This window comes from Sciurus carolinensis, chromosome 3, assembly GCF_902686445.1.
Source record: "Sciurus carolinensis chromosome 3, mSciCar1.2, whole genome shotgun sequence".
In the NCBI taxonomy this organism is placed as follows: domain Eukaryota; kingdom Metazoa; phylum Chordata; class Mammalia; order Rodentia; family Sciuridae; genus Sciurus; species Sciurus carolinensis.
This window is the reverse complement of record NC_062215.1, coordinates 124,967,085-124,981,748: the sequence shown is the minus strand read 5'-3', so window position 1 is coordinate 124,981,748 and position 14,664 is coordinate 124,967,085. Positions and strand designations below refer to the sequence as shown.

General features: G+C 34.5%; 1 protein-coding gene across 4 annotated transcripts in view; it reads left to right on the top strand.

The window, feature by feature from the left end:
- Positions 1–530: 530 nt before the first annotated feature.
- The window catches only part of Lnpk (lunapark, ER junction formation factor), a 76,508-nt gene continuing 62,374 nt past the window's right edge, over positions 531–14,664 (top strand). For all 4 annotated transcript variants that reach the window (XR_007107894.1, XM_047547021.1, XM_047547022.1 and 1 more), the window contains exons 1-4: positions 531–581; positions 6,491–6,579; positions 9,539–9,579; positions 10,299–10,486. Coding sequence is in view for 3 of the 4 variants with exons in the window: in XM_047547021.1 (XP_047402977.1) it covers positions 6,573–6,579; positions 9,539–9,579; positions 10,299–10,486 (236 nt within the window). In the remaining variant the exon portion in view is untranslated. The remainder of the gene's footprint in view (positions 582–6,490; positions 6,580–9,538; positions 9,580–10,298; positions 10,487–14,664) is intronic.

Below are 14,664 nucleotides of genomic sequence, written 5' to 3'. Positions count from 1 at the left end.
AATTGGCCTCTTTAAAGTTGCGTAGTGTTAACTTGCTCTGCTGCCGGTTGGATGGCAGTTGATACGGGCCTCTTCAGGACCAGACTTTTCCAGACGCACTCATCTCCACTCCTTTTGTCCTCCCCATTCTTGTCTTACGTAGCCGTCTGGACCACAAATACCAGTTTCATGGTTTTGATTCTCCAGCGAGACTCGGCAGAACACGCTTTAAAAGAAAAGGGAGCAGAGGAAGAGTAGGAATTAAATACATTGGTAAGAGTCGTAATAAATGGCAGTACACCCCTGCGATGCGACAACGAGCAGCCTACTGCTCTCGGAGGCCATAGGGCAAAGCGCCGCAGGCCAAACGCCCGACCCCTCCGCCTCAACCGCCCGCCCAGGCTGGTCACGTGACGGGGAGCGGCGCGCGTCGGCTGCGGCGCCGATTGGCTGGCTGCGGGAGCGCGGGGTTTGATGGGAAGGAATTGGCCGGGCCCAGTGCTCTGTCAGTGGCGGCTGCCTGCTCCGGAGGCTGGCTGCGCGGTGGCGGCCAAGGTTGGCAGGGGTGGACCCCAAGGCCGGGCTGAGCTCGTTTCACGCAGGTAGAGCGCTCAGGATGAGGGCAATTGGGAGGGCTCAGCAGAGGGGAGGCGCGCTGGTCGTTTCTCCGGGGACATAAGCTCCGGGTTCTCCCGCTTGTTTTCCCAGGTGCCCCCGCCCCATGCCGAGTGGCCTAAGAGCTCGGCGGCGGCGGCTCTTCTCCCTCTGTGGTTCGCGCCAACCCAGTGTAGTCGCCTCGCTCCCTTTGATTTCCCAGCACAGTGGCAGGGGTAGCCCTGGAGTGCTCGAGACCCGGTTCTGCCCAGGCTGGTTTCGTTAGCACTATTCTCGGAGATCCCAGGTAGTGACTGACTTGAGCCTCAGCTTTTGGCCCACCTGTATTGAGAAGAGCCAAAAGGTCCTCACACTAGCCCATCCTACGCTAAACTATCCGCTTTGAGTGTTCTGAATCACCTTTTCTTTTTCTGGACTTATGCGGAGGCCCCACGAGTTGGAAAGATCGGAAGGGATTGAAAACTGTCAGTGTCATGCTGCTTAACTCGCTTGTGGGCGTGGATTATGTGCTACTTAGAGAAGCGGCTCTACAAACCATTGTCATTGTTTGAGGGACAGCGGCCGGGTGGAGGGAAAGGACGAAGAAGCGTAGGTGTCATAGGCGTGGCCGAAAGAGAAATCAAATTTAAAGTACATCAATAGGTTAAAATTTTCAATGCTGTGTTTGCAAATTAGAGAGAAAAAAAAAAAAAGAGAAGAGAGGAGAGAGAGAGAGAGGTTTGGTGAACTCAGTTTTGCTCATGGTGTTCACACAGTGCTAAGTAAGACTTGTGACTCACTAAGTTTTCCATGTTACGCTTTACCCTTTTGGCTTCTGGTTTGTGGTGTTTAGAGTCTACTATTTTCTCCTTTCTCTGTGGCCTGGGTCTCACCATGGACAAAACTGTTAAACAGCAGTGTGGTGGATGTAAGTTGACTTAGTGTCAGGCATATATTCAGACTGGCAGGGGACCCTAATCCCTTGCCCTTAGCCATCCCTATAGTGTCTTCTTAGGAGAAACAAATTGATTTCGAATACACTTTCTTAAACAAGATTGATTATGTTGAAAGTTAGAATTTTAAAGTTTTGTCATTTGAGATCAGTTCAGTAATGCTATTCATCAACTTAAGTGTTTATTATTAATTCGAAAGATTGTAAGAAAAGGGAGAAGTTATGTGGCTATCAACAAGGTATGTTTTCATATATAAATACTCTAAAAGTATTTTTTTTGGGTAGTATTTAGTTCACTATGAAAATTTACTTACCATAAAAGCAATACTTAATAACTATATACTAAAGGTACTTTCAGAGATGTGCTTCTTTTCATTAATTTTTTTGGGGGGGTGATAAATGTGGTGGTTTCAGAATTATGTTTTCTATTAAGACATTTGAGAGTTAGAGTTTTAGAACAAATCACCATTAAATTTTTGTGTTTGTCTTTTAAAAATTTGTTCTTTTTAGATATACATGACAATGTATTTTGATATTATACATACACACCATTAATCTTAAATTGTATGCTGTTATGGAAGTGCTGTTGAGGGTGTCTATATAGTTTATATTGAAGTCTGGAACTTGCTAAATCAAACCTAAAACTAGACTTTACTTGCTATTTTCTCCAAAGATCTATAAGGTTATTTTAAGGGAAGTGTTTGTGGAATATTTTGCTTGAGTTTTTCATACTAGAGTAAATGAGAACAATAATACAATGTCAGGAAAATACAAACTAATTTTATTTTTCAATTTTTAAATTATTAAATAGGTGCTTTTTAAAATAAGCTAATAGAAAATGTGTTCCATTTAAGTATCACATGTGTTTTCTGGTATTGACAATGATAATGACTAAAATTTATTATACTCTTACTAAGTGTTAAACACTGTGCCAAGTGATAAATGATTTCATGTAATCTGTACATTAATTCTATGAAGTGTTGATATTTTCACCATTTTACAAACTGAGAATTAAAGAGTTCTAAGTAATTTGCCCCAGATCAATTAGCTAGTATGTAGTTGAGCTGTATTTTGAGTCCAGATCTATTTTAGTACATGTTTTAATGTGGTTTGAAGTGAGCTGAAAATTGAAGAAAAAAGATTTTAAATAATGATACTCAAACCTGAGTACCTGTTAAAAGAAAACATTCAATTAATGCTGTGAACATTGTTACCATTAAAAAACACATTTAGTTGCATCCAGCCTTAAGGTTCTATTGTGATATCTGAGTGGAAAGAGACTCTACATGTCTTGGGGAGTTCTTGGGGATAAGCCACTTGAGGTTGAGCCATTTGTCCACTTGAGGGCAAGGAAATTGATTTATGTTTCAGAAGGAAACACTAGGACTTATTTGGTTTCTATGTATTTTCCAAGTATTGGAAAGAAAGCAGAGTGGATTAGAAAACAGCAGTGACCATGGCAATAAAAAGTTTCTACCAAGTTTTGACTTTTTGTCAGGCACTATTGTAAATAGTTTAAGATATGTTATTTAAGCCTTTCACTAAGAGGATGACTTTATCCTTCTTTTGCCGATGAGAAAATTGAGTAACAGAGGTTAAATAATTTATTTGCCCATTGTTTCATAGGAAGTGATGTGCCATTGGAATTAGAGTTAAGGTGTTTGGGTGGAAGGGAGAGAACCAGTGGTTGAAAATAGAAGAATGAAATCAAAGGGACTGGGATTATGGTTCAGGGTAGAGGGCTTGCCTGGCATGTGTGAGCCACTGGGTTTGATTCTCAGCACCACATATAAATAAATAAATAAGTAAGTAAATAAATAAATAAGAATAAAGGTCCATTGACAACTAAAATTTTTTTTTAAAGTTGTGCTTTTTTAATTTTTTTTTTTTTTGGTTGTAGATGGAAACAATACCTTTGTTTATTTGTATGTGGTACTGAGGCACACCACACATATTAGGCAAGTGCTCTACCACTGAACTACAACCCCAGCCCTAAAAATTTTTTTAAAAAGTAAAAAAGAAATAAACTAGACAAAATATTTAATTATTTAATTTTGTTACACCTTTATGTCTGTTGGAAAGTACCACCATACATACGTTATAGTAAATCAACTTCTTTAACAAATACCAAAATTTGATAGAAACATTGCTGGAATAATGAGGGTTGACTGTTTCTTTGATTATGATTGTGAAAGCATGGAAATGGCATTTAATCACTCCCTCTAATATTGTTTTTATGTTCAAATTTAAAAGCACAATCCCCTGCCTTAGGAATCTTTGGAGCTAAGCCATAGTTTGTTTTATTAACACCAAAACAATTCTCCAAGCAAATAATTGATATCAAAATTGGTATTAATTGTGATATTTTATGCATATACTTCAAATTATCATCATTTAAAAAGTGATATGCAGTGTAGTAAAAGCTACACTTTAACTTTCTAGTACCAGTTCTGCTTGTAGCTAGAGCTATGTGACTTTGGTAAGTTATTTAGCTTCTCTTTAATACACATAGATCTGCAGTAAAGCATTAAAATTGAATCAAATAAAGGAATTGAGCTGCATGATACACTGTATTAAAAGAATCTCTTAAATTTTTAAAACACACACACACACAAAAGGGTCTCTTGTGTTGATAAGTTACTTTGCACATCAGTAGTTCTTTTTACCAATCATTTGAGAATGTTAGAAGTGCTCTCATATTTCATATATAAATATTTTTAATCTATATAAAGCTGCCTTTGTTTCTGATTTTGTATTATTGGGAATAACTGATGACTTTTTTAAAAATTCAAAACTACAATGCTGTGTCTGACCCTGCTACTTAATAGCTTTAAGATGCTACTTATTACTTCACTTCTGTGGGTTCAGGTTCTTCATTTGTAATATCTAAACGATAGAATTCATATAAAGCATGTTACATGTGGTTTGTAGATTAAAAATTATAGAGACAAAATCCTGATGAAGTGATAGTGATACTGGCATTATTTTCAAATACCAAAAATTCAATCTCAGGGTGATTGCTATAAACTTGAACTGGAAGAATAGAATTCTTCTACAAACCAAATATATAGATCAGTTGTGTACAAAACACTGTGCTAGATACCAGACACAATTCCAAAATAATGGGATGATGTATAATTTGAGAATATCTAGTTAAGTGGTTTGTCCGAATCTCCCCTCTTTTACCTTTCTTAGTGATTATTTTTAGCATCTTAAGAAGGTTATGAGATTTATTTAATATCTTGACCCAGAAAGTTTTACTTTTGTTAAGTTTCTGGGTTTCCCACAACCACATTTTAGAAATTTGAATATTGGGCTAGTATTTAAGGATTAATAATAACTCTTGAGGTCAATGTGGATTGTAATAGTCATTATATTTATATATTTTTAATCTTCAGAGTTTTTCAGTACAGGATATGGGTTCTTTTTTCTTTTTTTGGTGTACCAGGGATTGAACCCAGGGGTGCTTAGACACTGAGCTACATTCCCAGTCCTTTTAATTTTTTATTTTGGGACAGAGTCTTGCTAAATTGCTTAGGACCTTGCTAAATTGCTGAGACTGGTTTAGCCTCCCAAATTGCTGGGATTACAAGCATGCGCCACTTTTGCCCAGCAGATTACTGGTATTTTTGTCCTTAAAAATCACTTTGTAAATAAACATATTTTATAAATGGGCTCTTTGTTACTTTTATGAGAAACTCTTGAGATAGACATGTCTTATACTAGTTCCAATATATAAATAGTGTTGTAGTTCTTACTTGGTACTGATATTATTTTATGGTTAAGAAATTTGTCCTCAGTAACTCTGTGTGTGTGTGTGTGTGTGTGTGTGTGTGTAAATGTGTTAGTTTCACACATTGGCAAGTATATACCTCTAACCTGGTAAAAATTTATCAGTTTGAAAGTAGATTTTTACCATTTCAACTTAAAAGAATAAAAATTTATATAATTATGTACTGATAAATTGACTTAGGAAGGTCAACTAGATTGAGGAACTTATTTAAATTTCAGACAGAAATGTTTATTTGGTGTTGTTGAATGGTAGTGTTTAGTGGTAGGGACCAAAAGTCTGAAGATAGAGAGACTTTAAGCCATGTTTCTTTGCTTATTGGGTGAATCACTAAACCTATAAGGTGATAATACTAAAGGATATCCTGTGAGAAAGTTTTGATGTTATGAACTCCAGTTTACAGAAAAAAATTAGATTCAACATCATTAAATGATTTGCTCAAAGACACAGATAGCTTTGTAATCCTTATTTTCTTATTCAAAATCCACTTGTCTTTACCTGGGTATGGTGACCACAGGCCTGTTGTCTCAGCAACTTGGGAGGCTGAGTCAGGACAGTGGCAAGTTTGAGGCAGTGAGATCCTGTCTCAAAGTAAGAAAATAAATAAATAAATAAAAAGGGCTGAGTATGAAGCTTAATGGTAGAGTGCCCCAGGTTAAGTCTCTAGTATAGAAACAAACAAACCAAAGAAACACAAAAACACCCCACTAGTTGACTTTCTGTAATTATAAAGGGATGTTATTCTGAACATTATAAAACACTTGGAATTCCAAATAACTAATTTAGTTGGAAGATAGTTGATTGATAGAAATGGTTTTACTTAAGTATATAGAATGAAAGTAATATAGTAAAACTTTTGTTGCAAGAACAACATAAGGAACCTACATTAAAGAGCAGAAAAATCATAGTCATATGAATAAACTTCTGACATATTTTGTCATTTAAAAACCCTTTCTAGCTCTATTTTTATCTTTAAATATGTCCTCACTTTTGAAGAATGGATTTTAAAAGGTGGACTTTATCCCAATGACTATCTGAATTCAAGTTCCATGTAAGTGGAGGCCAAAAAAATTAATATTTTATCGTATTTTTAGGTGGTATTCCAACATCTAAATTTTATAGTGGGTATGCTGTATGTTTAACTTAAAATTTTAAAACACATGTTTTATTTCTAGGTGTGACTTCCTGTGGACAACTGATGATATTTATCATTGTGCCAAATTTCTACAAATAAAAGATGGGTGGATTATTTTCTAGATGGAGGGTAAGTTGCTTTTCTTTATTGCTACTTCTTAAGTCTGACATAAGTGTTACATCAAGCTACTTATGAAAGTCTTTGTGGTGTAGCCTTCAGTTTGATATTATCTATTCAATTTCTTTTAACTTTTTTTTTGTCTTCTGAATTACTTTTTAATTTGGACTTATAGTTCTATAGGTGTTTAATGTCTCTAACAATTATTTCACTTTGATTTATGAATTTATTTCTGTATTTGTGTGCAAATGGTTATCTTTTCTTGTTTATTTTCCCTACTGCCTAAATTTCAAACTTATTTCAAAGTCAGTTGAAATGAAGTATTCTATACCACACTTATGTTTTTTATAGATTATATCTTTTTACTTAAAACTTGTAACAAATATGTATTGAAAGCATACTTTTAGGAATTATGGGTTAAACAAAATTAGAAAGGTGGTTTGATTTTATTGACTAAGCCTTCAGAGTAAGTGTCTCAATTTTAGAGCTAGGAAATATGTTATATTGAAAAGTGCTCTTTTCAAATGGAAGAGAATAACCTACTTATTTCTAATAATGGGATCTTGCAATAACTTGGTATGTAATTTAATTTTTGACTATTGCTGGAACAATCCGTGTTTTATATTGGTATTAGCTGATCCCCAGTGTATGTTTCTTTATTTTTCCAGCTGTCAGATAAAATTATATGTTTGCTGTTTTGAAGTAGATACCTATTGTGAAATGGTTAAATATAGCTAATTAATATATGCATAGTTTGACACATGGTGATCTTTTTTTGTGGTGAGACTCTAACCTCCATTCTCCTCGCAATTTTTCTATAGTATATCATCATTAGCTATAGTCATTATGCTATATAACTGATCTCCTGAACTTATTCTTCTTGTAATTCCCTTGCAATTTTGTATGTTTTGACTCCCACAAACAAATTCTCCAAACTCTCTCTCTCCACCAATTTCCCTAGCCTCTGGTAATTATGATTCTGCTCTCTACTTCTACGAAATCAACTTTTTAAATTCCAAATATGAATGAGATGACCCCTTTCTTTAAAATCTTACGGTAGTTCTGAGGATCAATTTATCCTTTTTTTTTTTTTTTTTTTAGAAGGTCGAACCATATGAAATTGCTAATTCTACTACTTTGGCTTACCCAAATGACAGTTTCATATGATTCAACCTAATGTTAACAACTCTGATAGGAACTGCAATGAGTGTGATACACTGTGTTCTGTTCAGCTGTTGAGTATGTAATTGGTAAATATTTTCTCAAGTGGTGTATGAACCTTTTGTCTTGTTTTTATTCTATGTGGTGTAAAAATATCTTTGTTAAATAAGCTCTGCCATAATGAAGTATTCTTACATGCCCTTTAAAAATTTGATCTTTCAAAATAAGTCTATACTTTAGGAATTGGAATGAATGTAGCCTATTGTTTTTGACCTAAATACGAAGTGAACTTTTAGCAATAGTGAATTAGACAGTCCTTGGTTCACATTTTTTTTTTTTTTTTTGAGATACTGGGGACTGACCCAGGGTCTCTCTCAGACTAGGCAAGTTCTCTACCACTGAGCAATAACCCCAGCTCAGTGGGGTTTTAAATATGTGAATGCTTTTGAATAATATTTATGGAAGAAAATTTTTCTTGGGTAAAAATGTATTTCCCTTTGAAAGTATGTTTTGTTGAGTTAAGAATGGTAAAAGTTGAGCTATCAGTTGAAAGTCCTCTGACTAAAAAGAAAGTAGAAAAACGCTTATATTTTAAATCTTACATAGTTCTATTTATAATTATAATTTTCATTTAAATAAATCTCAGTTATAAATAAACAAAAATACATATAGCTTAACCAGATTTGAGAAAACCCTCATTTTTGGATTAGTATTAGAATATGTCTTAATTCTTTCTTTTTTTTTTTGGTGGTATTGGGGATTGAGCCTAGCACCTTGAGCTAGTCACATGTTCCACAACTGAACTATATCCTGAGCTTTTTAAAATTTTATTTCAAGATGTCTTGCTAAGTTGCTCAGGCTGGTCTTGAACTTTTGATCTTCCTGCCTCATGGATTTGCTGGGATTACTGGCATGTACTGCCACATCCAACTAATATGTTCTTTATTTTTTGTTTTTAGTATTCTAATTAGTTACGCATGACAGCAGAAAGCATTTTGACTCATTGTACACAAATGGAGCACAATTTTTCATTTCTCTGGTTGTACATGATGCAGTCACACCATTAGTGCAATCATACATGTTCATAGGGTAATAATGTCTGTCTCATTCCACCATCATTCACACCCCAATATCCCTTCATTTCCCCTCACTCCCCTCTGCCCAATCCAAAGTTCCTCCATTCTTCCTTTGCCTCCCCCTCCCCATTACGTATCAACACCCATATAGCAGAGAAAATATTTGACCTTTGGGTTTTTGGGATTGACTTATTTTGCTTAGCCTGATATTCTCCAACTCCATCCATTTACCTGCAAATGCCATAATTTCATTCTTCTTTGAAAATGAGTAATATTCCATTGTGTATATATACCAGTTTCTTTATCCATTCATCTATTGAAGGGCATCTTCAGTAATTGGTTCCACAGTTTAGATATGTGAATTGAGCTGCTGTAACATTGATGTGACTGTGTCACTGTAGTATGTTGATTTTAAGTCCTTTGGATATAGATTGAGGAGTGGGTCAAATGGTAGTTCCATTCCAAGTTTTCTAAGGAATTTCCATACTCCTTTCCAGAGTGGTTACACCAATTTGCAGTTCCACCAGGAATGTATGAGTGTACCTTTTCCCCCACATCCTTGCCAACACTCATTGTTGCTTGTATGATAATTCAGTCTGACTGGAGTGAGAGGAAACAACATGTTCTTTTGTGATTGTATAAATTAAAGTGTTTCTAAGTTTACAGTAATAAGTTTTATTATTTTTTTCAATAATAAGTTTTAATGCTGTCTCATTTCTATTTTTCTATAACAGACAAACCTTCAACTGTAGAAGTTCTAGAAAGTATAGATAAGGTAAGTTCTTTAGCTCTGAGGTATTTTAATTCATTTTAGATGTTAAGTATTTAGTATGTTATTTTGTGGACTGAATCTAGTATGGGATTTTAGAGATGATATCCAGTAAGCCTGAGAACTTAAATGTTCTTTCAAGAAGAATCCAAAGTTTCTCAGTGACTTATAAAGGTCTGTATCAAGTAATAGAGATGTTAGAATGAAATTAAATCTACAGCATATGGTATATTGGTAAAATGAAAGAGGTCTGCAACAATTTCAATCAGTCTGCAAAATTTTTATAACTTTTTATATTTTTTATCATTATAAAAAATGTTTATTCTCTTGGAATATTAGGAGTGATAAATAGAAATAATCTAGTATGGGTTACTATTTTAATTTTTATCAATTTTTTTATTGCTAGATTATTTTGAGGCCTTATATATGAAGTGTTAATACTTGTTTGACTCAACAAATATTTACTGATGTCAATTTCATTCTTTTAATGTTTACCAGTTATGTTCAAGATAGTCTTTAATTTTTCATTTTAAAAAAGTGATTTGTCAGAATAGACATAAATTTTAAACTTCATTTTTAGTTTTTTCTTATTCTGTTTTAAAATATCAGGGTATTATAATTCATTGACTTCTAATAGCTAAAACACCATTCATGTTAATTTTTAACAATTTAATTTTATATTGAAGTTTGAGATTTAATAATATGGAATAATTTTCTTTTAACAGGAAATTCAAGCATTGGAAGAATTTAGGGAAAAAAATCAGAGATTACAAAAATTATGGGTTGGAAGATTAATTCTCTATTCTTCAATTCTTTATCTGTTTACATGCTTAATTGTATACTTGTGGTATCTTCCTGATGAATTTACAGCAAGACTTGCCATGACACTCCCATTTTTTGCTTTTCCATTGATGTAAGTAAATTGTTCTTTTTGTTGACCTTTCTGTATTCTAATGAGATAGTTTTAATATATTTAGTCTTTATTATGAAATGGTAGTGTCTCAGGTTGAATAAATTTGGATTATTTGCAATTGGAAAAATATTTCTTTAAAAAGTAGAACAATTGTCTTGAAGCTTTATTTGTAATCCAGCATATCTGAGGGGTTTAACCTATTGTTACTGGTAATTATAACTCTATATGACAGTGTTTTATGATTCTCTAATAGATAGCTGTGATCCCCTAGAGGCTTTGAGCATGGAGAAGGTTTATAAAAACAATAGCAACTGTACATATGAATCTAATTACATTCCATTCTTCCCAGCTATCCTCCTTTTTTAGTCACTTCTTTAAGGCAGTTGCCTCTGAAATATTTTATAATATAGTACTTTACAGGAGATGTATTGTGATTAAGAATTTTGAGAGACAATTGAATAAAAAGTAAATTAAATCAACAAACATTTATGGGTATCAATTTTGTAGACATTGGATTATAATGGTGTTTGGTGCACAGAATACAATATTTCTTGACTATAGATTTTAGACTCAGTACATTAAATCAGACGTATGACAAATGCTATGAAAGAGAAGTACAGAATGCTGTGGAGTTTTGACAGGGCTTTAACCCAGTCTGGAGTGGAGAGAAGGATCAAAGAAGTTGGTATTATTAGTTTTCCATTGCTGCCACTAATTGAGTAGCTTAAAACAACAACCAATTATTATATCAGACCTCTGTAGGTTAGAAGCCCAGGCAGTTTGACTGGGTCTTTGCTTATAGTCCATGTGTCAGCTGGCTGGGGTTCTATCTGGCGTCTTTGGGGTAAGAATCTGCTTTTCAGGCTCAATCAGGTTGTTGACCAACTCTGCTGTCTCTCTTTGAGTTCCTGTTTTGCCCTGAGCTGGGAGAAAAAAAAGCTCTCTGCTTTTAACAGTTTAAGTGCTTATATCAGACCCATCAGGATAATCCAGGATAATCTCCCTATTTTAAAATCAACCAAGTAATGATCTTAATTACATCTGCAAAGACTCTTCACAGCAGTTTCTACATTACTGTGTGACCATGGGACTCGAGGTTGGAAATTGTTGGTATGTGGGGAAAGATATCTTTAAAATTCTGCTATAGATCCTCTGAGGAAGTGACATTCCCCCTGCCCCCCGGGCATACTGAAGATTGAACCCAGATCCTTGTGCATGCTAGGCAGGCATTCTACCCCTGAACTGAATCCCCAGCTTTAGGAAGTGATGTTTGAGATTGAGACCTGAGGATGAGTTTGTATATATAGGGTGGTGTGATGTGATAGGTAGAGTGTTTTAAGCCAAAGAAGGCTCTGAGGTCAGCCAGAATATAGTAGGTTTAAAGAACTGAAAGAAGGCCAAAGAATGGAATATAGAAAAAAGGCTGAGTAGTTAGGCAAATAGTATTTCATTGGGGGTCTTACAGTTCATGATAAAGATTTTAGGCTATATTCTAAAACTAATGGGAAGCCATTATAGCTACTAAGGGTACAATATGGAGAATAAATTAGAAGTGATTAAGAATGGATCTGGAGTGGTTATTATAGTTGATAAGTAAAGAAATAATAGATGATAATTTTACAAGAGTGGTAGGGTCGAAGAGAAGCAGATGGATTAAAAAAGATTGAAGAGATTTAGGAGGTTGAATTGATGTAATATGGAGAGGCTTTTGGAAATTGGTTGGATATGGGAGGGATCAAAGATAAAACTCGAGTTTATGTCTTGGGAAATTTGGTTGATGTAATGTTACTCATCTGAATAGGAAACAACATGAGAAGGACATGTTTGGTGACTCACTGAGAATAAAATACTGCATATTTTCCATATGGAGTTGTCAAGTGGATGGTTGGGTTTTAGTATGAAGTTTAGGAGAGAAAATTGAATGGGAATATAAATTTAGGATCTGGTAGCTTATAAATATTAATCAAAGCCATCATCTTTCCTTCCTTAAATATTAGACATCTGCATTGTGTTAGATATTGGGCTAGACCCTGATGATGGAAAAAGTAGTAATAAGATTTTTGCTCTTGCTGGGTGGGTGCAGTGGTGCAAGTCTGTAATCTCAGGAACTTGGGAGGCTGATGCTGGAGAGGTCAGTCCCAGCAATTTAGTGAGACCCTGTCTCCAAAATAAATAATAAATAAAGAACTGGGGATGTAGCTCAGTTGTAAGGCAAATCCCAAAATGATTTTTGCTCTCATGTAGCTTGCATTATTTTGGGGTTGGAAAGACAAAAATAAAGAGGAGCAAATAAAGAAACAGCTAATTTAGAGAGAGAAATGCAGCAAAGCAAATAAACAGGGTGATATGATAGAAATAGGCTACTTTAATAGTTCTGGAAGATCTCTTTTGAGGAAGTGGTATTTGAGTTGAGATGTAAAGCACGAGGAAGAAAGAACCAGGACAAAGTTGGAATTTATGAAGATTATTTATATCCATTATATAATGACATATATAGCCATAGATACATGAAAGTCTTATCCCCAAAATATTAATGGCAATTCTCTGTAGCTGGTAGAATTTTAAGTAGTTATTTCTCCCTATGTATTTTTGGGTAGTGTTTGAATTTTTTATATCATTATGTTTCTCATTTCCTAAAAACAAAAATCCAGGAGATAAGAGAAAATCTTTCCAGGGACAGAGAACCAAAAATGCAAAGGCTGTGAACCTGAAACAAATATGACTTATTTGAAGGGCAAAAAGATAGACATATTTGGAATGTATGATGGAAAGGAAAAATAATTTGAACTGAGCTTGTTTAATTAGGTAGGATCCACATCATAGAAAGTTAGGGTTAGGAGTTAGAATTTAATTTTAGATGAAACAGGAAGCTTATATAGTGGAAGAATAGCATAATGAAATTTGAGTGAAGAGAATCATGCATACTGCCATGTGGGGATTGGATAAGAGGAGGACAAGAGTAGAAATACCTATGAAACTATTATAGAAGTTTAGAGATGGCAATAGATCAGACTGCCATTAACTTTGGAAGTCAGCAGATTATCTGAAAATATTTTGGAGGTAAAACTGATACAATGATTTTTCTTTTTTGGGTACCAGGATTTAACTCAGGGGTACTTTACCACTGAACTGCACCTCCAGCCTGTTGATTGGTTGACTGATTGATTGATTAAGGATAGCTAAGTTGCTGAGGCTAGCCTTGAATCAGCCTCCTGAGTCACTGGGATAGTTGTGTGCCACCATGCCCAGCAAAATTGATAGAATTTGATGGGGGTAAATGGGAGGTAAAGGAAAAGAAGGAATCAAGGCAGATACTCAGGTGTTTGCTTTGAGATTTAGTGGAGGTAGGAGCTTTCCTTTGGGATGACTATAGTAAAAAAAAAAAAAAGTTTCATCTTGAGTGCTGGGCATATTTTAAAATGGGAGCTCCTGAAATCTGTACAAAGTTGAAAATAGATTTGTCTGTTTAAATAGGAGAGCTGAAATTGAGTGCATGCATAATATTGCAGAATAATTGTCCCTGCTAGTTTTTTTTTCTCCTTTTTCTTGTTTTTTTTTTTTTTTTTTTTTTTTTTTGTTTGTTTGTTTGTTTGTTTTGTTCTGTTTAGATGTTGGGCGTTGAACCCAGAGCCTCATACATTTTAGGCAAGTTCTCTATCACTGAACCATATCACCAACCCCTCTGCTAGTTTCTTCATTTTCTTAATTTTTAGAAATCTTTTAGTATTTTTTATTTTTATCATCCCAGGCATACTAGTGATTTTGTGATGCTGAACTCCTTTCCTTGTTTTTTTTCTTTTTCTTTTTTTATAAAAAGAAGGTAGGAAATAAATTTAAAAAGGGAATAAATATGAGATGTTCAGTTGACTTAAACATTTTTAAATGCTTTAGAAAAATTCTGCTTGACATCCATTTCTATATAGAAATTGATTTCTAATTCTAAAGGATTTGTTTCAGTTGTGGAAGAATGTCTTTTAGGGATCTCTACTCTGCTAATTCTAATGACTGTGTACAAGTTGTGAGCCATTGATCTGGTATTGATTTATAAGAATTTTTTTTGGCAAATCACATACTAATTTTTTTTTTTTTTTGAACGGTGCTAGGATTTAACTCATGGTGTCATGCTTGTTAAGCACCACTGAGCTACATCCTTAAACCTAATTATTTTTTAAAAGTAG